Below are 25,643 nucleotides of genomic sequence, written 5' to 3' on the forward strand. Positions count from 1 at the left end.
AGATAAATGTGAATGTTTTGTCAGATAAAGGAATTGTTTTCTTCAAGTTCAATACTGAAAAAATTATCTGCGAGTAGAAACCAGTAGCAAATATTGTTCATAAACCCATATGCAGAGTGATGCATGGTGTTTGTGTGTGTGTTTGTAGTTTTCCTGTTCATAAATGTATTGGTCTTTTGTGGTGATTAAAATTATTTTGCTGCGCACGGCTATATATTTAGTTAAATGCAATGACTGTGTGAACTGACAATAGCCATCCATTTACCCATGCTTAATTTGTGATACTCTTCGGTTGATGTTTGCTCACGGCACCAGTTTCAAAAGCTAGTATAAAGTCCTGGATTTGGTTATTGTAATAACTAACCAGTTGCTCCTGCCTGATTGGCAAATGTGTAAACTTCTTGAATTGTGACATTACCAATGGGTAACTCTGTGTAATCCAGTCTTCTGGATTTGATGAGCATAGTTTTTAGAAACTTTCATCTCATGTTTTACAAATTAAGCATGGCTGATATGCTTCCTTAAATTTCTAATAACTTACTTAGCTTGGTTTAAGTAAATCCATTAGTAATGTTGAATATATTTCTACATTTTAAAACTGTTTTAAAAACATATAAACAACCATTTTCTTCTTGTTAGAACGGTGGTGAAATGCAGCATTGCCAAATCACAGGCTCTTTACAGTGCTCAAAGGGGGCTGAAAACAAACAATGCTGCCGTGTTCAAAGTAGGTGCCATTAGTATCAACATTCCTCAGCATCCAGCGACCCTTCACAGCATGATGGTGCGGAGTTCTCATCAGCTTTCAAAACAGATTTCTGACCTCATCAGACAGCCATCTACAATGTGAGTACTGTTAATTGATATAGGTTGCCATTTAGGGGACTGTGTAAATTTGCCTGGTTATATTGTAATCATGCAGCTGGGACTCAACATGTATGGTGTCTAATAATTTATGTTTGTGGGTTTTTAAAAAATATAAACAGACCCCAGCCTACAAAAGAAGATACTGCAACGCCATTACCTGCAGAAAAGACGCCTACAAGTGTAAACCAGACACCTGTTGAAACCAATGAATTCCCACAGTTGCCTGAGGGCTTGGAGAAGAAGCCCATTGTTCTTAAATTCAGTGCCATGATTGATGGAATTGCTATTGGAGCAGCCCTCTTGCCATCCTTAAAAGCAGAGTACAAGATGGGAAGAATGAGAAGCCATGGAATGACAGGTAACAGTGTTCCAAAGAGCTTCATAAATCTCTTTTTAGGATATATGAGGAATATGACATATCATCATTATATACCTTGTCACTTCAAATTCCACTCATCATACAATAATTATGTAATAATTCTACTTGTAATGTGTGCTGTAAACGATAGTTGTTGTGGGTTTTCCGGGCTGTATTGCCGTGGTCTTGGCATTGTAGTTCCTGACATTTCGCCAGCAGCTGTGGCCGGCATCCTCAGAGGTGCAGCACCAAAAGACAGAGATCTCTGTGTCTCAGTGACACTGAGAGATCTCTGTCTTTTGGTGCCGCACCTCTGAGGATGCCGGCCACAGCTGCTGGCGAAATGTCAGGAACTACAATGCCAAGACCACGGCAATACAGCCCGGAAAACCCACAACAACCATCGTTCTCCGGCCGTGAAAGCCTTCGACAATACATTGTGCTGTAAACGTTTCCAGTCAGATTTTTGAACTGCTTTCCTTTGACTCCCATCCATAATCTAAACTATTTGGGAAACTCTTTTTTATAAAGTGTATGTCTGTGGGATGAGGGGATTCTTGGAGGGACAAATGTGGTCATGAAGGGGGGTTTAACTACCTGCTAGAAGCACAGGGCAAAGCACAAATTTTCAGACACTGAGGTCAAAATCAGAATTTTGAATGAGAATAAAGTGCAGAATCTAAAGTATTGTCAAGTATTTATATAGTTACTATAGGTCAACAATTGCTGCAGTTTGAAATACTGTTTTTGGTTACAATCTAGAGTAACTCATGACAAACTTTGCATATTCAGGTTTTTGGCTGTTGCCATTTCCTAGCAGCAGCACCTCAGTATTGCTGGGGAATTTCTTTTGAAAGTTTGAGGATACAACAAAAAGCAATTCATAATGTGCCAAAACTGGGGGAAATGAACCAGTTTAATGGCGGAAAGTTATCATTCCTGCTACATGCTTTGTATCTTTGTTCATGTGGAAAAATATCTGAAACCTAGATTTCTCTTTGCTTATTACTTCAGTCTTTGAGGGACATCATATTAGATATTTTATGCAGGAACTAGTGGCTTTCTTTGGAGAATTTAAGAAGACAATACTCTTTTTTGTAATTTGGAAAGTACTAATTATTCTCAGTTGATATTATGATATTGAAAATCCCTGTGTCATGCGAATGTTGGGCAGGGGGACATGAATGTGGGGGGTTTACAACCAGTTTTCAGAATTTCCAACATTTTCTCTGAGGGCTACATTTGCTGAAGTTCAACCACATCATCTTAGCCCCATGTGAAGTTTGATGAAAATCGGATTGGGAATGAGAGAAACTCTCCCCTTGCCCACAGCTTGCTGAACTGAACTGTTTTAGCATCACTTGCAGAGAAAGAATGGGTATCACTGACCACTGAAGCAGAAAGCATGTGGCTGACTCAGTAGTTCTTTGTATTGCTAGTAATGAATACTAAATTTAGGCATAATCATTCTCCTGGTTCCACAGGTGCACAAACAAGGTTTACATTTGAGTTGCCAAATCACAGGTTGCGATTCACTTCTAAAGTCTCTGCCACCGATTTGTCTACCATCCCTCCTTCAGCCAGTCTTAACCTTCCTCCTGTCACCATGTCGGGTAAATACATCATGGAGGAGCATGAAAGCTATACAGATCAGACTTGGAGTATTGATGAACTGCCGACTAAGCAGGGTTATTATCTCCAGGGAGATTATTTGCGTTGTGTAGCTGAGGTTTGTATTCAAGACTACCTGTATCTCAGAATCATTTCTTATACATGTGTATTATTTTTATTTATTTATTTATTTATATTCCGCCTTTCTCACTGAGACTCAAGGCGGATTGCATAGTGTGAGATTAGTGGCAAGGACAAGGGCAGGCATTTCCATACAGTGTCAAGAACATTTCCATAAACAATGTCATGGGGTAAAAGAATATAAGTTTACAAAGATATAGAATTAGCAAGGATCCAGTATGGGGTTGAGAAATTGCTGAAACAGAACATAATTCTAGGACTTACATTGAACAGCATAAAGCACAGGTAGGATATAGGAGTACATATTTAAAACAACAGATAATATGTAAGGCAACATAATGGTGAAATCTGTGGTTTCTAACTCATTAGCAAAACATCTGAGATCCCTTTCCTACAATACCACCCTCTTAGCTGAGAAAAAAGGCCTTTTTGAATAACTCGGTTTTTTAACAGTTATTTCTGCATATAACAATTTCTTGTTATGCTATAACATAGTGGTTCTCATCTTTTCGTATCTTACATCTCAGCAATCACTCTGTCAAAGAACCTGGGTCTTACTATGATAGTGGGGGGGGGGAGCTTTTTTTATTGGTTTTCATAGGGTGGCTGCTGTTGTACAGTAGCAAGCAGCCAGGCCTCAGTGAGTCATGCAAGTCAGGTGGCAGCGGCAAATTGACTGGGGGTTGCTGCCAGTCCTATCCCTGATGAGTTCTGTCTCAAAGGTCAGAATGGCCCCTGAAAGGGCCCTGCCCCTCCCCCTGCCTTTTACTGGCAGAAACCAAACTTGGAATGCTGGCAATAATTTTGTTGGTTTCCTAGCAATGGTCACTGAAGTAATCCATTTCTTAGAGCTATTGGTGCTTCTTTTATCATTTTTTTAAACAACTACCCCCCTCCCCCTGATGTACTTCTGCCACCTTGGGGCATTTTTCAGGTTTGTAGAAAGATCTGTCGTATTCACTCATGGGTACAATCTCTGGATTTACAAATTTGATATATTGATTATGATTGAAGGTTAGAGCCGTCCCTCAGTGGAACAGGCTTTCTCGGGAGGTGCTGAGGTCCCCTTTGGAGATTTTAAAGCAGAGGCTAGATAGCCATCTGACAGGAATGCTGATTCTTGTGAACCTAGGCAGATCACGAAAAGGAGGGCAGTAAGGCTTACATCAGTGCTTAGTTCTTGTGGCCCTTTCTTACACGCCCATGGTAATGCCGATTGCCACTTTGGGATCAGGAAGCAATTTTCTCCAGCCCAGTTTAGCCAGGGATCCTGGAGGTTTTTTGCCATCTTCTGGGCATGGAGCACAGGTCACTGTGGGTGTGTGCGGGGGGGAAGGTAGTTGTGAATTTCCTGCATCATGCAGGGGGTTGGTCTAGGTCATTTCCAACTCTATAATTCTATGATTGCAGGTGGACATGGGGAATGAGGGTGTGCAATTTCTTAGTAACAGTTTTGGAAACCTTGCATCTCACCAATGGTGCAAATACCACTGATTGAAAACTGCTGCTGTAATGTAAGAATAAAACATAGCTCTGTTGCAACCCTGCAGTTCCTTGCATATACATATTTAGTGGAAACTTGTCTTAAAGTAACAAATTTTTGATCTAGTTTACTTGAAGCGGGAAATTTTTGGTGCAGGATTTTTTTAAAAATTTTGTTGCTATCTGAAGCCATTTATCATGCATTCTTTCATGATAAGCACATGAATAAACACCTCTTTTTCTGCCAGGTTGGTTCCTTTGAACATAATCTTACAACAGACCTTCTGAACCATTTAGTTTTTGTGCAGAAAGTATTTATGAAAGAGGTCAATGAAGTAATACAGAAAGTCTCAGGTAAGCTTTTAATGGCTTTGAAGTTTTACTGAAACTTTACTTACTTCCTGTTAGCCTGGATCTAGCTGGCTTTTCTACTAGATCTCACTGAATTCCCCTCCTTACTTACAGCCCCCATCCTACGTGCGTTTTGTTCATTCTGGTCCCATAATCCCCCGCCCCCTCAGCATAGCATTTTTAATGGTCCTTTTGCAAAAGCTTGCTGAAACTACCCAGTGTTTATGGTGTACATGAAACAAAAGTAATTAATTTTATGCCAGAAAAACCAGTGGTATAACTTTCAAACCTTGTGCCTGTTTTTAAAGCTGGCTTCAGAGTGGAAGTCTTCTTCAGGAAGGCTTCACTGGTTGGATCGTATTTATTTACTTTACTTATACACCACCCTGCCTTTCTCCCCAGTGGGAGGTCAAAGCAGCTCACGCCATTCTCCTCTCTTCAGTTTTATACTCACAATAACCCTGTGAGATAGGTTAGGCTGAGAGCATATGATTGGGCCAAGGTCACCAAGGCAGCTTCCATGGCAGACCGGAGACTCAAACCTGACTTTTCCAGATCCTAGTCTAACACTAACCGTTATGCCACACATTGGTTTCATTTATAAATAATATGAAAATGTGTAAAGCTTAGCAAAATTCTGCAATTACATTAAATATCCTTGCAGGAGGGGAGCAACCTATTCCTCTTTGGAATGAACATGATGGAACAACTGATGGAGAAAAGCCAAAGATTCTCCTCTACTCTTTAAGTCTGCAGTTTAAGGTATTTTTTGCATCTTGTGTGTTGTTCATCAAAGTCTGATTAGCAAAAACTTTTTTCCCCCATTTTAAAATCATGTTGAATTATGCATCAGTCTTTGAACCATAACAAATAGGTTATGCCCTGTGTCAGGTATTAGATTAACTGGTTCTCAGTAGTTTGTTCTGCTTCTTCATAGGGTAACATCCTTACTGTTCTACTTTTGGTTTTATAGTTTAAAAAAAAGTAGAGCTTTTAAAAAAATTCTGTTGCATTCTGCCTCATTTTTCAACCAAAACAATTGGCTTCCAAAGTAGCTTACTGAAATTAACAACAGCTAGTTCAAATAATCATTTATGTGTCATTTACAGGGGTGTAAATGGCAGGTATAACAAAGTCCAGGTAATAAAGGGTGTCTGCCTACTGCCTGTTTTCCATCTGGCCTTGGCAGTGGTGGCTGGTAGTTGGCCTATTCCAATTTAGGAAAAACACCCCCCCCCCAATGCAAGAAACTAGTAAAGTCTTTTTAACTTCTTTTTTTCCCCGTAAGAAAAATCATTTTGAAGCAGTCTGCCATCAAGTTGGACATCTCTAGGAATTTGTCTGTTTAGCTTAGAATAGCAAACAAATGATTGCTTTTTCATGAAATCTGAAAGACAGAAAGCTTCCTATTGAAAACCTCTCTTTAAAAAGTGTTTGAGAGATGACTGAAACACACCTTCAGTGTCTTTTGATTGCCTTATCAGGGCATCCAGGTGACAGCCACAACGCCATCCATGAGGGCTGTAAGATTTGAAACAGGATTGATAGAACTGGAGCTCTCAAATAGAATACAAACAAAAGCAATGCCTGGTAGTACCAGCTACTTGAAGCTCTTTGGTAAATGCCAAGTGGACTTGAATTTGGCATTAGGACAAATCGTTAAACATCAGGTAAGTTTCTAGAATGGCTGTTTTACATCACACACTTTGTAGGGTTCTCAAAATAAGGTAAAAAAGGAGATGTCAAAAACAACTTCATAAAACATTGAGCGTAAATGAACAAACCACCCTTAAATTTTATTTTGGTTGCATGATGTCAAGTTTGGTTTTTTGCTGTGTTGAAGATTCATGTTTGATATCTCTGTCTGGAATATCTTAAGGTTTATGAAGAAGCTGGATCAGACTTCCATCAGGTTGCTTATTTTAAGACTCGAATTGGATTAAGAAATGCCCTCAGAGAGGAAATCAGCGGCTCATCGGATCGTGAAGCCGTGCTCATCACTTTGAACAGACCGATTGTTTTTGCTCAGCCTGTGGCCTTTGATAGAGGTACGGCTACACCTTGTGTCTTTCGTTGTTCTATCAAGATAGAAGTGCATTCTGAACACCAGCATTTGGGCAGGGAAATGTATTTGAGTTTTGTAAAATCAAAATGACTTTCTGCATAATTTTGGTCTAAAATTGTGCAAAATGTTTCCCCCCCCCTAAAAAGCTGTGCTTTTCTGGCTGAACTACAAGGCTGCTTATGACAACTGGAATGAACAGAGACTGGCCTTACATAAAGACATTCATATGGCTACGAAGGAAATAGTTGACATGTTTCCTGGAATCCAGCAGACTTCTGCTCAAGCATTCGGGACCCTCTTTCTCCAGCTAACGGTTAATGATTTAGGAATTTGCCTGCCTATCACCAATACGCCCCAGGTATTGAAGAAAATATGGTTTTATTGAAGTAACAGTTTGTCTGCATCTGTAAAATGTTCTTAAAGACTTTATGAAATTTTAATATTACTTTAGCTCTATAATTTGAAATACCAAACTAATATTTTGATGCTAACAATGTGAACCAAAAAAAAACTTAATAAACTAACAATTTGTCTCAACCACATTGGGATGCTTAACTTGTATTAAATTTTGAGAGAGAAAGGGATATCAGTTGTAAAAATTCTTCTAATTTGTTTGTTGGACATTGTGAAACTGAACATGTCCAAAATGCTAAAGTCAACAATACATGCATTTAAACATCAAAATATTTTCCTCAGTGTAAAATTTTATTTACTATTTATTCTATTTATTTGGAAAAATTCCATCCTGCCCTTAAACCTAAATGTAATAACCTTAATTTTTTTCTTATCATTTATATCTTGAATACCTAGAAGTAGCCATTAGCAATATACAGCTTTATTGCTGTTTTAGTTTAAAATTATTATAACATTAAAACTGAAACATTATAATCTTACCAGTTATTTAATAAAAGAACATTTGAGTCACTGAAACTGGAAAAAAATCTATGAACGAACATGTTTTATTTGTGCTGTTTCATTTAAAGAAGGAGTAGGTAGTATAGTCGATGTCTCTCACTTCATCTGAAAAGAATTTTTTCCCTTCAGAACTCATATAAAGGACATTTCTGTTGTTATTTTTTGTATTATTTTTATACTCCCTCATAGCCAAGACTCTCGAGGTAGTGTATAAATAATAGCTCAAATAGATAAAATAAATAATACCCATTTGAGTACAGTATTATAAAATGTCTCTATTGGTATTGGATAGTTACCTTTTAATTGACAGATCTAATGTTAAGATATATATTCCTTGAAACCTTTTCCGCAAAAGATAGCATACTATTTAATATCTGGCAATAAAATTGAAAGTTGTTATATTCCTAATTTTGTGGAACCAGAAAAAAAAGTCTATGGCAGCAATTCTAAGAATGCTGGAGTAAGCCCAATTGATTAGAATGGGACTTATTTCCAAGGAAACCCGTTTTGCATTGCTTCCATGAGACTTAACATAATGAGGATTGGAAAAGTCCAGTTTAATAGCTAAAAACAATTAGAATTTTATGGTGTATACTCTATATTGTATTATAGAATACAACTCCAGCCAATATTTGAATGACACAGCATTTTGAGTACAGTGCATATCCTGTAATGCTTTGAGATCTTTTGACAGCAATAACCAAAATATATAAATATAATGCTTTTAATATTGGTACAGATTCAGAGGCAGGGGCACAAGATAAATTTTGGGGGACAGAAAGAAACACAGAATAAGTACTATGTAAGTAATAAGTGTTATCTCAATCACATCTGATGAGCTGTATTTCCCGTGTTTAATAGAATGTAGTTGAAAGAGAGTGATTTAGATGTTTTCGATAGTCCCATAACATCGTATTACATTGATAGTTTTCCAGATTTGTGTTGTGCGTGGACCTCTACATGTGCTAGCTTGCTTGTTAATAATATCTGAAACTCTAAAACTAGGGAAATAATGAGCATTAAGGAGTTGCCTGCTTATTGTTAAAACCCATACAGGCAGAGAAGAAAAATTTTACATAGATGAAGCTTAATTGAATTATGGTTGTTGTGGGTTTTCCGGGCTGTATTGCCGTGGTCTTGGCATTGTAGTTCCTGACGTTTCGCCAGCAGCTGTGACTGGCATCTTCAGAGGTGTAGCACCAACCATCGTTCTCTGGCCGTGAAAGCCTTCGACAATACATCTTAATTGAATTGTAAAGAAAATGGTGTGCGCGCTCTGGGGATTAGTAGTGAAAGAAGTGCCAGGTAGCCCATTGTTAAGTAATCCCTGCCAGTATCCCTTGGAAAGGAAAAAAAAACCCAATTGTTGTAGAATAGTTTTTTATAAGACAGTAGGGGGTATCAATCAGATGACTGACTGAGAAATCAGTACCCCAGTTGTAAATATCTGAACTAGAGTTATCTGGTGATTGAAATATACAGACTTTGTTACAAGAATTGCTTTACTTTTTTATTTTATGAACAGTCTAACCATTCAGCTGATTTGGACACTGGCTCTGCATTAGTCTTGACCATTGAAAGTACCTTAATTACTGCCTGCTCTTCAGAATCTCTGGTTAGCAAAGGTCATTTTAAAAACTTCTGTATCCGCTTTGCTGATGGCTTTGAAACAAGCTGGGATGACTGGAAGCCAGAAATACGAGGAGATCTGGTCATGAATGCTTGTAAGCATTTTTGTTTGTTATTGTCTTGGCTGTTGCTAATTTGAAATCTGCAGAATTTTCAGAAAGAGAATAAGTTGCATTTCACCTTCACATTTAGAGAAATGAAAAAGAAGATCCTATGTTGCTGTAATTTTGAATCATTAAAGAGAAGTCATGTAGAATTATGCTTACTCTATAGAGATATACAGTATGCATTAGGAATTCATAATTAGTACAGAAATTGTCCCTATACCAATGCTTCCTGCTAGATTCCAACTTAATAGTATATTTTTCTGATATAGGAAGGAGTATAATAGTGCAGGTTTGAGCTAAAACTTTTTTATAATGGTAGGTTCACTATATTCTGGTTCCACTTTTAGGTGTAGTTCCAGATGGCACCTATGAGGTGTGTTCAAGAACAACAGGACAGGCAGCTGCAGGTAAGGTTTATTTAAAAGGTTGAATTTGTAGTGACCAACAGTACAGCTTTTTTTTTCTTAGCTGAAATTGTACATCAAAAATATTTCAGTCTCTGGGTTTGGTTTTCCCTTTCCAGTATATGTGTATCATTCTTTTCTAGTCTGTATTAAGCAAACATATCTTTAGCTACAATCTGTTGTCGTGTTTAAACATTTTGGCTTTTCTCTTAACAAATAAATTAAGAAAATGTAAAACGGTATGATACATTTCAGTGAGATGGATCCTTTCTGGTGCAAGTGAGTTGCACTAGAAGAAGCAGAACTTTCTTGCTTATTGCCTCCTGCGGCAGTCATCTGAGACCACCAAAATCGTGAAGGTTTGCACGGTGCAAGTAACATTTGTAAGCTGAAAAGGTAGTTGGGATCTTCTGAGATAGAGTCTGGTCATTATATTCAACCATGAATTAGAAGAACAAATGAGAGAATTCAAGATAGATGACTAAAGAAAAATAGTAATAGCAATATTTTATTGCCCATTTGAAGAATTATGTGGACCAGACATGCTTCCAGAAACTCTCTCCATTCTTTTATTGTCTCTAAAACATAACCATATTATTGCCTTCATTTTTGTTTAATAAAGCAACAAGACAAAAAAAATTGTACTAAACCAGTGAGATTTTACCAAATAATTATTACAGATTCTGGTAAACTGTAGTTATCTTTTACATTATGTATGGCTTCCTTGAGAAAAGAAGTCCTGAGCTACTTTCTAGATGTTTTTTTGGATACTGTTATTTCCATGCTGCTGCTATATTGTTCTGTTGCTGTGTGAATTGAAATTTTATATATTTTACATTTTTATTGTGATCTTGCTGGAATTTTGTCTAAGCCACCTTGAAAGCAAATGGTTGGAAAAGTGTGGCATAAATGATTAAATAAATTGGTTTTAGTATACCTTGGATCTCTTGATGAAGCACATTATTCTTTTTTTCCATGAAACAGAAAGTAATAGTGCTGGAACATGGACTCTTAATGTGCTGTGGAAGATGTGTGGCATTGATGTGCACATGGACCCTAACATTGGGAAAAGATTAAATGCTCTGGGAAATACCCTTACAACATTGACAGGAGAAGAAGATTTAGATGATATCGCTGACCTTAACTCTGTTAACATGGCTGACCTGTCTGATGAAGATGAAGTTGATACAATGTCTCCCACTATTAGTACGGTTAGTGAACTAACTAATATATCCTAAGGTAATTCTAATATACTGACAGTGCAATCCTAAGCGTAGTTACTGCAGTCATAGCCCATTGATTTCAATGGTCTTAGACTGGAGTAACTCTTCCTAGGATTGCACTGTAAGTGAAATAGCAACCGGCATAGCGGACGTTTCAGGGGTAAGGAAGGACTTGATCAGTTGAGCTCACTTCCAAATAAACTTAAGATCAGTTTGTTAGCTGCTATTTAGTCCCACTGGAGGAATCTATTGACAATTCAATAGTGATTTTTTTTTCAGTCTGGCAAAGGCTATAAATAAATCTTGACCTAGTTCAAAGTCACTTTGCACACTCTGATAAATTCTGGTTACCTGATCAGGTCACACGAAAGACAGCCAAGGGCTTATTTATGTAAGAGAATGAAATACCCAGGACCACTGAAATCTAGAAGAATGGTGTCCATCTTTCCAGGTCTAAACCAGACTTGTCAGTTAACAAGAGGAGATAGTAACTTGCATATGTAGGCCTAGAAGAGTTGAAAGAACCTAAGTCTCATGGAAATGTTCAAAGGGATAGAATGATCAAATATTTGCAGAATTTCTCAGAGAAGAGCTAGACAATAAACAGAACTGAGACATCAAGGTTTCCTGAATTATTAATCTTCCTGTTTATTATCATTTAGAAATCAGATGGTGGTCCACTATGTGGCGATGTACACAAGCTTACTTTTGGGCAGCGGATTGTAAATCACCTGCTGGGTTTGAGCCCCAAAAGCCAACGTTATTCTGTTCCTGTAGAATATCTGTCGGGATCAGCGACGAGTGATACTACTGATTCTAACAGTTCACACTTAAAAGCGGGCAGGTCTTGCTCATGGGGACATGTAGGTAGTTTATACAGAGTATCTTTCAGCAAATGATGGAATTAGTGGGGCATTGGCAAATCAAGAATCAGCTGGCTTCTTTTAACACTGATTTTGCATGCTGCTTTGATTTGTGCTAAAATCTGTTCTGCTTTTTTAAACACTGCAAACAAGAAATTAAAATGTATACTTTTTTTTAAAATAGGAGAATGCTGAGTATAGGAGGCAGGGAACATCTAACAACCAGACAGGAGAGCAGAGAGGAAGAAAGTACGTCAAACGTTTAGTAGACATAAGGGAACTGAATGAACAAGCCAAAGTAATTGATGATCTGAAGTAAGTATGTGTCGTTCATTTTCCTTTTAGAATCTTTCAGTGATCTGGTTTCCTTGCTTTTCTTTAATAATATCGGAAGATCATTTTTGTTTTGCTTCAGATTAAATCAGTGGACTTTTGGTTTGTCTACAGAAAAATTGTATTACACAGTGACTCTAAATGTACATTTTTTTTTACATTTACACTTAAAGTGACTAGGTGCTTATACACAGTGCTATATATTTTTTGAAACCAGAATAAATATAATTTCATCAAAATTACATAGGAAAATACACACACACACACACACACACACACCAATAAATAGCATCCATTCACAAATACTAACAGCTGATAACTTACGTGACATACAAAAATACAATCTATACACCCGACTGTGCAAATTTATATCTTCAGAGAAACAGTCTTTAAAATTTCTTCTAACTCAGTCGGCAAGAAGCTCAATGGAAGATGCAACAAAGCAGATAAATAGTAACAAGGTAAAGTGAATTCAATGAGTCTATTTATTCTCTCTGTAGAAAGCAGCGTGGATGGGGGAAGGAGTCCAAGCCTGTCTGTGCCCTGCTCAAACTGGGGCCAGCTTGCGCGTCTCAGCTTTTGTCAATGACTTTCTCAGGGGCAAGGATCCTATCCACACTTCAATTTATGTTATTCCTGATCATTCTCATTAATTCCTTAGGAGCGGCATCACGTGATGCAGGAACGTGTAAACTTCATTGTACACTTCGATTCATTGTGTACTCTTGATTTGATTTTCTGACGATCTGCTTGCATTTTTCATGAGAGCCTTTTTTTGTTACAGAAAATTGTAAGCATTATTGTTGCAAAACAAGCCCACAAAGATATTAGGCCAAGAACCATTCAGTAGTTCTCAAGTGGGATAATTTTCTTGGGAAAACACCCCTCTTTGTAGGAAGCAGGGTCCTCTGTAAAATTATGATATCGAGGGAAGGAAGTTTCCCATGATTCCGGACAATCCATGCTTGGTTAGCAGCAATGGTAACATTACTGCACACTCTACCCATGTCCTCAGAACAGAAGGTCATCTCTCCTACAGTTGCAACACCGCAGGAGCTGCATTTCTTGCTGCATTTCCTTCATATCATCAGCTTGTGGAGAACTGTATTGCTATTAGGAGTGCTGCCACAGAAGCTGCAGCAGTGCTACTGCAGTTCCTCTCTGTCCCCACCTGGGCCAGGAAAAGAATCAGTGGCAGCCAGGCCATCCTTAGTTCAGCTGTAGTCAAATTTTCCTCATGTCATGTAGTTTATCATGGTATTCAAGCAGTGGGCACCATCTTGGAAGGAGGCAGCTATTGCAGCATCCTCTCTACACTATTGCATTGCAGAATCCTCACCTCCAAGACTTTAGTGGCTAATCCCCTTTCTGCAGCTGGCCCACTGTCTGTAAATGATCAGACAGCTTGTTTTTTTATTATTTTATTGCTGAGAATGTTATTATTGGAATTTTATACATGCTTTTTAAGTGGGAGAACTGGCATACTTCTGAAAGTGGCTTAGTTCAGTTCTGGTGGGATGTTTCTCTTTCCTGTGTGCGTGTTGTGTGCCATCAAGTTGTTTCTGACATAGGGCAGCCCTGTGAATTAACGACCTCCAAAACATCCTATCATTAATAGCCTCGCTCCATCTTATGTTTTCTTTTTCATATTAACCAGGTTGTGTGGACATACACCGTTCCATGTTTTTTAGGTGCAGTTTACCAATTTATTCCATGTAGATATCTAAAGTGGATATGTGGGGCAGAGGCAATCAAAGTCTGGAAGATCATAAGAATCCTCCTCCCCTTGGTATTGTAATTCTGCAGAGGACTCTGCCTGTTAGCAAGCAAAGGCATTTCCCAGAAGTAAAGACTGCCCTGTCCCAGAATCACTGAGAGAGAGAAAATGACCACTTACAGAGAATTTTCAGCCATTCCATCTGCTCACTTTTCTTATACTTGCAGCACGTTAAGAAAGAGGGATGAACTCTTTCTCACTTCAGCCTTTCACACCAGATTGTTGCCTAGAAGACATTCTTAGTAGTTACCAGAAACTGTTATATATTTTGAGCAAAAAAAAAAATCAGTAGCCTTGTCAAAAGGAAAATGTTCTAACAAGTTAAACATTGGTATTGGTTAGATAAATTTGAAAGGTCAATGATGGGATTAGTGATAACTGGGTTCCTTTTTAGCAGGCAGTGTTACAGTTTCATAAACCTTTAATTGGTGCTTCTGGTTACTTAGTGAGAATTTCTTTTACTTTGACTGTTCTCAGGAAACTGGGTGCAAGTGAAGGAACCATAAACCAAGAAATTCAACGTTATCAGCAGCTGGAGTCAGTAGCTGTAAATGATATCCGCCGAGATGTTCGTAAAAAACTGCGAAGGTCAAGTATGAGGGTGAGCAATTTTTTAAAGGTCTTTCTTGCACTTGAGTGTCCTCTTAAAGAACTTTGTGTCCGGCGATGCCGTCCTCCTGTCCACTCCCTCTGCAGCAGCAGGCTCATCATCAGGCCCTGCAGCACCTCCTCTGGCAATACCTCAGCTGCAGATGCCTTTATGGGGTCCCAGACCTCCGCCACCATCAGGCCAGCAGCAGCCGACACCCAGGCACAGCCCTGGGGAGCAGCCTGCAGCCACCCAGCTGACTCACCCTTTTCCTGCTGTTTCCCAGGCAGTTCTACCTCAGCCAGGGCTGCAGGGGATTGCCAGGAGCTCGAGCCAGGCAGACACAGGCCCCAAGCTGCCAAAGGAGCCACTGGGGAGGATTCGGAAGCAGCAGGGGCGAGCCACGCAGAAAGCAGAACAAATGCCCTACTGTAGGCTGGGATGGAGTGGGTGGAGCCAGGCAATTGCAGAGTTTACCCGGCCCTCCCTTCAGATAGGTTGGGAGCAAGGCCAGTCAGGGAGTCTGGGTGGAGATTGGGAGAGGCTCCAGGGAGGTGGGACAAAGGGAGGCCTTTAAAAATCAGGTTCCTATGAAGGCTGAGGAGGAAGTGAAGGGAGAGGCAGCTGAAGAGTGCTGTGACTTCCATGGCAGGAGAAGGAACAAGGTGGTGCAACCCCCTTCCCTGCCCATCTGAGGCCGGAGGACATCTGCTGGGGAGAGTTGGCAGGATGGCAGATCATCATAGGAGGGCACCAGTGAGGGAGGAGCCTCACACTTTATAAATTGCTAATTCCATGTTTGTTCTTTTTTCACAATATTTAAATGTCCCATTGCCCCCTCACTCTCTACTCTATAGGCAAAAATGTGAAAGCACCCTGGGGAAAGGTGTTTTTTTCCTCCCTGAGGACAACATTGGGCAGTTTCTCCAGTGGGAAAAAATAGACATTTGAGAGAGCAGTGAAAAATCCTCCCATATCTTTATCTTTTGAAATGAATGAAATGCTTTATAAAATAAAGTTTTGCACACTCAGAATATATAGTAAGAACATTTTATGTAAATGGTAGTGATGTTAATGGATTATAATTGCTGTATATTCTATAGTTATAGACAACATATTTTCCGTGTGTGTTGTTTAAATATGATTGGTTTTTGTCTATAAAAGATCTTACATATATAATTCTAATCAAGGCCGTATCTGTTACTTATATCTGGAAACCAGAATCATGGACAGACAAGACACATCTTTCCACAAACCTGAGAATACTCCCAAGTTTGCAGAATATCTGACATCTTTTTTTAAAAAAAAACCTTCCAAAATTATAGAAACCGTACCTGCAGCTTTGGTAAATGAGTGTCTTCAGTGGCCATGGCAACCACAACAGTATTGCCAGCCCTTCAGGCCTTTTTTCTGTCAGTAAAAAGTTGGGGAAGGGACTGATTTGGTGTTTGAGGGAGGATTCATCTGGGCCAGGCTGGCTTGCAGCTACTGGGCAACTTTCTGCTAAGTGACTTTCATGATCACTTGGTAGCTGCTTCCTACAGTTGAACAGCAGCCTCCTCTTGAAAACCAGTGTGAGATGTAGTGTTTTCAGATTAGGATCTGGGAGAACCAGGTTGGAATCCCTGTTCTGCTATGGAAGTTCAGTGGCCTTGGGCCAGACACAGACACTCAGCCTAAGCTATTTCACAGGGTTGTTACGAGGATAAAATGGGGAATTGGAGAATGATGTAAGCAACTTTGAGTCCCCATTATGGAGAAAGGTGGTTATAAATGAAGGAAATAAATAATAAATATTGCCGATGGATGATGGTGGGCAGATAAAAAGTAGTTTGGATGGTGAATAGGGCAAAGAGATAGAGGCAGGGAAAATTGAAGATGGGAACTGCCAGGAGGAGTGAAAAAGGAAGCAGTAGTGGGGGAAGATGACATGCCTCCTGCAGGTCCTTGTGGGTCCCTTGCTTGTATACTGTGTGTGTGTGTGTGTGTGTGTGTGTGTGTCAGTGCATGTAAAGTGCCATCAAGTCACAACTGACATGATGACCCCAGCAAGGGTCTTTCAAGGTAATAAGTTAGAAGCAGAGGTGGTTTGCTATTGCCTTCCTCTGCAGTCTTCCTTGGTGGTCACCCATCCAAGTACTGACTCTGTTTAGCTTCCAAGATCTGACAAGATTGGGCTATACCATGCCACCTTCCTTCCCATAATATACATATGACACTGTATATGATATAATATGTATATGATACTACACTATTGAAGAGTTGGTTTTAACTCCACATCCAAATATACTATTATTGTTATATGAGACTGTTTCTGCCCATAAAATACATTGTTCTGTCTTCCTACTCCAATTGCCATTTAATCACTATTCCTTCCATTCTATGGCAGCAACAATACAAAAGCCTTGCTCTCAATGATTTTTGTAGTAATAGAATCTCAGACACAGTTGGGCAGCACAGCATAATGGGATGGAAAAATAGTCACCAAACTCCTCTGAGCTTCTAGTGGAAGAGTAGAATGCAGATCCAACAATACAGGCATTTCCCACACCTACATTTGATGGGATGATGGTCCTTAGATGTTCCTACAGAGTTGTACAAAAGGAAGTCTAATGGTTTATTGATGTTCCATCAATGGCCTGCAGTTAAAACCAGGGCTTTTTTTCTGCTGGAACACTCTGGAACAGTGCTCCTCAAAACGGCTCCCCCCCCCGTTCCTGGCCATTTCAGGCCTAAAACGGGCCAAAATGGCCAGGATCGGGCCTGAATCTGCCTGGAACGGGTCACTGCCGGGTGGGGGAACACTATCCCAACCAGCAGCAGCCCAATCCTGGATGTTTGGGGCCCCAAATGGCTAAAACGGGCCCAAAACAGCATGGGAGCACTCTTGGGATGGTCTGCGTGATGATGTCATTTCCCGGAAGTGACATCATCACGTAGCCCCAGGAGCGCGCACATGCTGCACTCACACACGTGTAGTAACGGGCACCACCTCCTCCCAGGAGTTGCCCTGGGTGAGAGTTCCCCCGCCTGTTTCCCCAGAATAAAAACCCTTGCAAAACATTGGCCTTATGTTGTGCAGACATAATTTACAGCACAGTTCTATGTAAGTCTACTCACAAGCAATTCCCATTACATTAAATGGTGCTTACTTCCAAGTTAGCATGCATGTGATTTCAGCCTTAGGGTTTCCATACAGGCAAAGTCAAGCCCCAGTACAGCATGCTTAACTTTTTCTAGATTTTCAGGTGAGTTTATTATGCTTGCTGTTTTGTGTGTAGTATTCACAAATATATATTTGATAGACTGTCAAGATACCTAGGAGTTACGCTGAGATTTAATATAGAAATAATGTTGTATGTATATGTTTAGGCAGCATCTCTAAAAGACAAATGGGGCCTAGGTTACAAACCTAGTTACAATCGATCAAAAAGCATTTCTGCATCTGGAAGACCACCTCTAAAAAGAATGGACAGGACAAGGTAAAGTGACTTTTAAAAACAAATGCTTAATTGTTTCTAGTATGAATGAATGGAAATTTATTGCAAGGGAGGATTAATGAACACCAATAGAGTGAGGGCACCTTCACATGACCCAAGAGGCTATTCAATGGAGGAAGGTGCTAATGTTCATTAAATACATTTTTATATTTTTGGAATTCAACTCCCTAACTGCATAGTCTCAGTTCTTTAACTGCGTACTTAACTCCACGTTCCATGTGTTGGTATGACTATCACATAATGAATTTCTGATCTAGAATCCAGCTTTTTACATATCAATGATATTATCACAATCTATCTTATTTTATGTTTATGTTTTTGTGATTTTAATGTATTTTTTAATGTTATTAGCCGCCCTGAGCCCATTTGTGGGGAGGGCGGAGTTTAAATTGAATAAAATAAATAAATAAATCTTTCAATAGGTTTATGAAGCTTGTCTACCTAAGGTTCTTCTATTGCACATATTTATCACTTTTATTACTATGTGACTTTTTAAATCTACAATATTAGTGTTGGCTCTAAACTGCTAAATATCTATTCTTTCATTCACTAGAATGATAGTATCTATTTTTATATAAATAATTGCACAGGAATGAAACAGTCGTAAAAATGTCTGGTGTATAGTCATCCATAGGGATCTTTGTAATGATAAATTTGATCTATTCTTTTTATTTTATTTTGCTGATTAGCACACGCCTTGGAGAGAGTGAAGAACTTCCAGAAATACGTGTAGATGGTGCATCTCCTGGACCCAGAGTAACTTTCAACATACAAGACACAGTAAGGCAATCTCTATATGTTATTGTTCATTTCATTAAATATCATGATGAAGTACATACTAGGCATTGGAGATTTGTGGATAGGATAGATCCTAAGGTAGATTTGTGGATAGGATGTCATCTGATAAATTCAGTGTGCTAGGAAGGTAGCTTTTTTTTTGTTAACAAAATTGCAAGCACAGAAAATTTAAATATATTCAGATTAGTACTACATGATCTGTCTTGATTTCAGTAACTGGTACTCAACAAATACAAACATTTAGGTAGAGTGTGTGTGTGTATATGTTTAATATACATTCACAATGCTACATATATATGTATGCTGTCCATATGATTCATTTCCGTCTTGGTTAGTGTTTGGGATGTTGTAGTAATTAAGCAATTTGTACTTTGTCAAATATAACCATTTTTATGTTTATTAGAGAAATTTAATTTTATATCACTTTTCCCTGTATCAGTTTCTTTTCTATATTTGTTTTAATTTGTTTTCTTTTTCATTTTAATTAAGTTGAATAAAACAGTTTTGGGGATTACACAACAATCCAGCTGTCCAGGGGAAGGGTATTTTCAGGTACTTTTAAAACGAACAAGTGTTCTAATCAATTGCATGGAAAAATCTGCTTCATTGATCATCTCTCTTCACAAAGCAGAATGTATCATAATAATACATACAGGCAGAAATCTTCCAATATGGCATAATCCAGTATCTTCTTTTCCTGATCTTGTCCTAAAAGCCCAATGTTGTCAAGTTAGCCTATTAAATGACTTTTAAAGTCTTGGACTCCAAATTTTTTTTCATAATTCTAATTATAGTCTATCATACAGGCAGGTTGCAAAGAGATGCACTGGAGACTTTTATTATTTGAAGCCAATTTATGTATTATTGGCATGACCCAGTCTTTTAATTGATGTGTTATTTCTTATCAGAAAGTTTCCAGATACCTGAACTGACAAAAAATGTGGCATTCATATGAATACGTAGGAGATGACTGTCAACCCAGATCAGTACTCCTCATCAAGTAAACATTGATGATCCCAAATCGCGTTAAGTGTGTTTGGTGTAAAAGCCTAAAAGTAGCCATGTCTTCATAAAACACCTGTTGCATACTCTTAATGAAATGTCACTTGAAACCTGCATTTGTAGATCTTTGCTGATCCAAAGATGAACTATGAGAGCGGCTACTTCAAAGCATTGTCCTAAAAATCGCAATATTCTGTTAGAGGTTTAGTAGTATTTTTAAAAATATCTCTGTTAGGGAGTACATTCTGTTCCAACATTGAGCATGCACTTTCATTCACTAACAATTTCTGTTCATTTTTTCTCAGTTTGAGGCAGCCTTAGGATTTCTTCCTCTTCTACATCTTTGCTTTAAACAATCAATTTTTATGCCAGTCTAAGCTTGATGTTGTTTGTATAGCTTGATTTTCATTTCTCTTTCTGAGGGATTTGTTCAAGCTCATTCATGCTTTTATTTATGAAACATAATTCATGGCATAGTATGAATAGTTTGACCTGTCCTAAATATGATTTTGAAGATTATTTCCTTGCCTTTAAGAAACCTTGCATTTAAGAAACCTGATTATTTACCCTGGTAGAAGCAACCGCTATAATCTCAATGTCTTTTTTGTCTCTTTATAATCAGTTTCCAGAGGAATCCGAAACGGATCTTTTATCAGTAACCATTGATGGTCCATCCCATTATTCATCCACTAGTGAAGGATCATGCTCAGTATTCAATTCCCCCAAAACTCCAGCTGTCTTCTCACCAAGCATTCCCTTCCAGCCTGAAGAAGGAAGACGAGATGACAGTTTGTCTTCAACCAGTGAGGACTCTGAAAAAGAGGAAGACCATGAGAGAGAGAAGCCTTATTTTTATCGAAAAACACAGTAAGTCTATTCTTAAGAATAAAATACTTGTTATTGTTGTAAATGGTATAGCTTTTTACTTAAGACTACTTTCTATAAAGAAGTAGTCCATTCTGTATGAAATCTTCACTGTGAAGAACATAAGAACATAAGCAAAGCCATGTTGGATCAGGCCAGTGGCCCATCCAGTCCAACATTCTGTCACACACAGTGGCTAGAAATCCAGTGCCATCTAAAGGACTGTCAGTGAGGCCAGGACACCAGAAGCCCTCCCACTGCCTTCCTTCCAGCACCAAGACAACAGAGCACCACCTCCCCACAAAGAGAATACCATCTATCTCCTGTGGCTAATAGCCACTGATGGACCTCTGCTCCATATATTTGTCCAGTCCCCTCTTGAAGCTGGCAATGCTTGTAGCTGCCACCACCTCCTGTGGCAACGAATTCCATGTGTTTATCACCCTTTGTGTAAAGTAGTATTTTCTTCTATCTGTTCTAACCCGACTGCTCAATAATTTCATAGAGTGCCCACGAGTTCTTGTATTGTGAGAAAGGGAGAAAAACACATCTTTCTCGACCTTCTCTAACCCGTGCATTATCTTGTAAACCTCTATCATGTCTCCCCTCAGTCGTCTTTTCTCCAGGCTAAAGAGCCCCAAGCGCCTCAATCTTTCCTCATAGGGAAAGTGTTCCAACCCTTTAATCATTTTAGTTGCCCTTCTCTGTACTTTTTCCAGTGCTATGATATCTTTTTTAAGGTGTGGCGACCAGAACTGTACACAGTACTCCAAATGAGGCCTCACCATCGATTTATACAGAGGCATTATGATACCGGCTGATTTGTTTTCAATCCCTTTCCTAATAACCCCTAGCATAGCATTAGCTTTTTTTATGGCAGTCGCACACTGTGCTGACGTTTTTAGTGAGTTATCTATCATGACTCCAAGATCTCTCTCTTGGTCAGTCTCCGCCAGTTCAGACCCCATCAACTTGTATTTATATTTTGGATTTTTGGTTCCAATGTGCATTACTTTGCACTTGGCTACATTGAACCTCATTTGCCACATGGATGCCCACTCTTCTAGCCTCGACAGATCCCTTTGGAGTGCCTCACAATCCTCTCTGGCTTTCACCACCCTGAACAATTTCGTGTCATCTGCAAATTTAGCCACTTCACTGCTTAATCCCAATTCCAAATCATTAATAAACAAGTTAAAAAGCATTGGACCCAATACCGACCCCTGTGGCACCCCACTGCTCACCACCCTCCACTGTGAGAAGTGCCCGTTTATGCTCACTCTCTGTTTCCTATTAATTAGCCAGTTTTCGATCCACAAGAGGACTTGGCCCTTTATCCCATAGCTACTGAGCTTACTTAGGAGCCTTTGATGAGGAACTTTGTCAAAAGCTTTCTGGAAGTCAAGATAAACAATATCTATCGGGTCTCCCTTGTCCACTTGTTTGTTCACTCCCTCAAAGAACTCTAACAGATTGGTGAGACAAGATCTTCCCTTACAGAACCCATGCTGAGTTTTCCTCATCAGCTTTTGGTCATCAATGTGCCCACTAATTTTATTTTTGATAATAGTTTCCACCAACTTACCCGGTATTGACGTCAGGCTGACTGGCCTGTAATTTCCCAGATCTCCCCTGGAACCTTTTTTAAAGATGGGGACAACATTAGCTACCTTCCAGTCCTCAGGAACAGATGCAGAGTTTAATGACAGATTACATATTTTTGTGAGGAGATCTACAAGTTCACACTTGAGTTCTTTCAGAACTCTTGGATGTATGCCATCTGGGCCCGGTGATTTATCAGTTTTTAAATTATCTAGCAGTCGCATAACCTCCTCTCTCGTCACCTCAATGTGACTCAGGTCTTTCAAAACCCCTCCCAAAGTCAGTGCTTCCGGAGTGGGCATGCACTTCTTATCTTCCACAGTGAAGACAGAAGCAAAGAACGCATTCAGCTTCTCGGCCATTTCCCTATCACCCTTTAGTAATCCTTTTACGCCTTGGTCATCCAAGGGCCCCACGGCCTCCCTAGCTGGTTTCCTACTCCTAATATATTTAAAGAATTGTTTATTGTTTTTCTTTATGTTCTTTGCAATATGCTCCTCATATTCCCTTTTTGCCTGTCTGATCACAGACTTGCACTTTTTTTGCCACAGCTTATGCTCCTTTTTATCAACCTCACTCCGACTAGTTTTCCACTGCCTAAAAGAATCCTTTTTACCTTTTACAGCTTCTATTACATTGCTTGTTAACCATGCTGGCCTTTTCCTAAACCTATTTGTGCCTTTCCTAACCAGCGGTATATATTTAATTTGAGCTTCCAGGATTGTAGTTTTAAATAGTCTCCAAGATTCCCCAAGTGTTTTGACCTTTTTTACTTTCCCTTTCAGTTTCTTCTTCACGTACCCCCTCATCTCAGAAAAGTTACCCCTTTTGAAGTTAAACATGGCTGTGTTGGTCTTATTTGGCAATTTCCTATTTATACATATGTTGTACTCAATAACATTATGGTCACTGTTCCCAAGTGGTGCAATCACATTTACATCTCTCACCAGGTCTTCAGCATTACTGAGGACCAAATCCAGGATCACCTCTCCCCTAGTAGGTTCTGTAACCATCTGTTCCATAGCACAGTCATTGAGACAGTCTAGAAACTCACTTTCTCTCCCCCGATTCGAACACCCATTGGCCCAGTCAATGTGTGGGTAGTTAAAATCACCCATTACAACACAGTTTTTTTGTTTAGCAGCCATCTTTAATCCTGTCATCATTTTATAATCCTCCTCTATTTTCTGATCTGGAGGGCGATAACAAACTCCCACAGTTAAGTTTCCATTTGGGCCCGTAATTTCAACCCATAGCATTTCCAGAAGCGAATCTAATTCAGTTACCTTCTCAATCTTACTGGAATGTATACCTTCTCTGACATATAGAGCCACCCCACCACCAACCCTTCCCTCCCTATCCTTCCGATATAATTTATATCCAGGAATCACCGTGTCCCACTGATTTTCCTCATCCCACTAAGTTTCTGATATGCCCACAATGTCTATGGATTCGCCCAACACTAAACATTCCAGCTCCCCAATTTTACCTCGGACACTTCTAGCATTTGTATATAAACACCTGTAACTTCCCCGGCACACTTTGCCTCGAGACGTAGTTAGGTCATCTGCACTGTTTGTCTCCATCTCAGTTGACAACTCTAATCTATCTCCCTGTAGAAGTGTTATACCTAGCCCTTCATCTCTCTGAGATGAACCATCCTGAACCAGAGACACTTTATCTCTTGTCGGCTTTCCCCTAGCATTTAGTTTAAAAACTGCTCTGCCACCTTTTTGATTTTAAGTGCCAGCAGCCGGGTTCCTTCTCGGGACAAGTGGAGACCGTCTCTCTTGTACAGCTCCCGCTTGTCCCAAAAAGAATCCCAGTGCCTAACAAACTTGAACCCTTCCTCCCTACACCATCGTCTCATCCACGCATTGAGACTCCTGATCTGCGTTTGTCTCTCTGGCCCTGCGCGTGGAACAGGTAGCACTTCTGAGAAGGCTACCTTGGAGGTCCTGGCCTTGAGTCTCCTGCCTAACAGCCTAAATTTTTGTTCCAAGACCTCACGACTGCATTTCCCAACATCGTTGGTTCCAACATGGACCACGACCGCTGACTCTTCCCCAGCACTATCTACCAGCCTATCTATAACACGCGTAATGTCCGCTACCTTCGCACCAGGCAGGCAAGTCACCATACGGTCAGAACGCGGTTGTGCCACCCAGCTATCTACTTGTCTAAGGAGCTATCTACTTGTCTAAGGGGGCTTGAATGGTTAGTATTCTAGTACTGTGAGGAGTGAAAACAGAAAGCAAGACAGTAGCCTTTTTAAAGTCTTTGTTTAACTGTGCATGTGGGATAAATGCACAGCACTTGATCCTGCCAATGCATGCAATTGCCCTATCTTTTGAAAGGGGCAACACATGGATTTTCAGCCCCGGAATATCCATACCAAACATCAAGTCTAAACATCCATGCATAGCCCCTTTCGGAAGAAATGCCAGTCGCTAGTATCAGGATGATTGTGTGTAACATATCCGTTCCATAATGTGTTCATGGTACCAGTATCATTTATTCTTACTGAGTAGCTGCTGTCCATAGATTATTTATTTGAAATATGTATACACATGTAAAGCAGGCCCTGATCTGAATGGTCCAGGTAGCCTGATTTTGTCTTAGAAGCTAAGCTCAGTAGTTGAATGGGAGACCACCAAGGAAGGTCAGAGTTGCTACACAGAGGCAGGTGATGGCAAACCACCTCTGAACATCAGTTGCCTTGAAAATCCTATGTGGGCACCGTAAGTCGGCACCGAAAAAAGAGGGAGACTATATGAATGTTCATCTTTTAGTAATTTTGAGTACTAATCTCACATCTACATACAAATATGCATTCCTATAGTGAGGAAAGTGTATTTTTAAACTATGAAGTGAATACAGCAACAGTTAAAATTTGTTAGTGTTATTATTATCTATGTTAAGGGAACTTGCTGTTCTTTATTTTATTTCTGTTGCTGTTCTTTATTTTAAAATGTTTTGAGTAGATGGACATGATATTTCCTTTAAACATTTGGAGCGCTTCAAATACAAATGAACATTTATGATGAATATGCTGCATCAATTTTACTTTAATTTATGAAATGAATGAAATCCTGCCCTCAAGTCATAGTTGATTTATGGCGACCTCTGGTGGGGTTTTCATGGCAAGAGACTAATAGAGGT

General features: G+C 39.4%; 1 protein-coding gene across 1 annotated transcript in view; it reads left to right on the forward strand.

The window, feature by feature from the left end:
- BLTP1 (bridge-like lipid transfer protein family member 1) overlaps positions 1–25,643 on the forward strand; it is a 169,645-nt gene that overhangs the window by 103,386 nt on the left and 40,616 nt on the right. The window contains exons 51-69 of the mRNA XM_054989703.1: positions 640–846; positions 987–1,225; positions 2,710–2,954; positions 4,708–4,813; positions 5,475–5,572; positions 6,295–6,480; positions 6,690–6,858; positions 7,022–7,233; positions 8,530–8,592; positions 9,316–9,514; positions 9,874–9,933; positions 10,915–11,141; positions 11,816–12,016; positions 12,201–12,331; positions 14,604–14,727; positions 18,088–18,197; positions 18,905–18,995; positions 19,503–19,565; positions 20,638–20,882. Coding sequence (XP_054845678.1) covers positions 640–846; positions 987–1,225; positions 2,710–2,954; positions 4,708–4,813; positions 5,475–5,572; positions 6,295–6,480; positions 6,690–6,858; positions 7,022–7,233; positions 8,530–8,592; positions 9,316–9,514; positions 9,874–9,933; positions 10,915–11,141; positions 11,816–12,016; positions 12,201–12,331; positions 14,604–14,727; positions 18,088–18,197; positions 18,905–18,995; positions 19,503–19,565; positions 20,638–20,882 — 2,976 coding nt within the window. The remainder of the gene's footprint in view (positions 1–639; positions 847–986; positions 1,226–2,709; positions 2,955–4,707; positions 4,814–5,474; positions 5,573–6,294; positions 6,481–6,689; positions 6,859–7,021; positions 7,234–8,529; positions 8,593–9,315; positions 9,515–9,873; positions 9,934–10,914; positions 11,142–11,815; positions 12,017–12,200; positions 12,332–14,603; positions 14,728–18,087; positions 18,198–18,904; positions 18,996–19,502; positions 19,566–20,637; positions 20,883–25,643) is intronic.

This window comes from Eublepharis macularius, chromosome 10 (genome assembly GCF_028583425.1).
Source record: "Eublepharis macularius isolate TG4126 chromosome 10, MPM_Emac_v1.0, whole genome shotgun sequence".
NCBI lineage: Eukaryota > Metazoa > Chordata > Lepidosauria > Squamata > Eublepharidae > Eublepharis > Eublepharis macularius.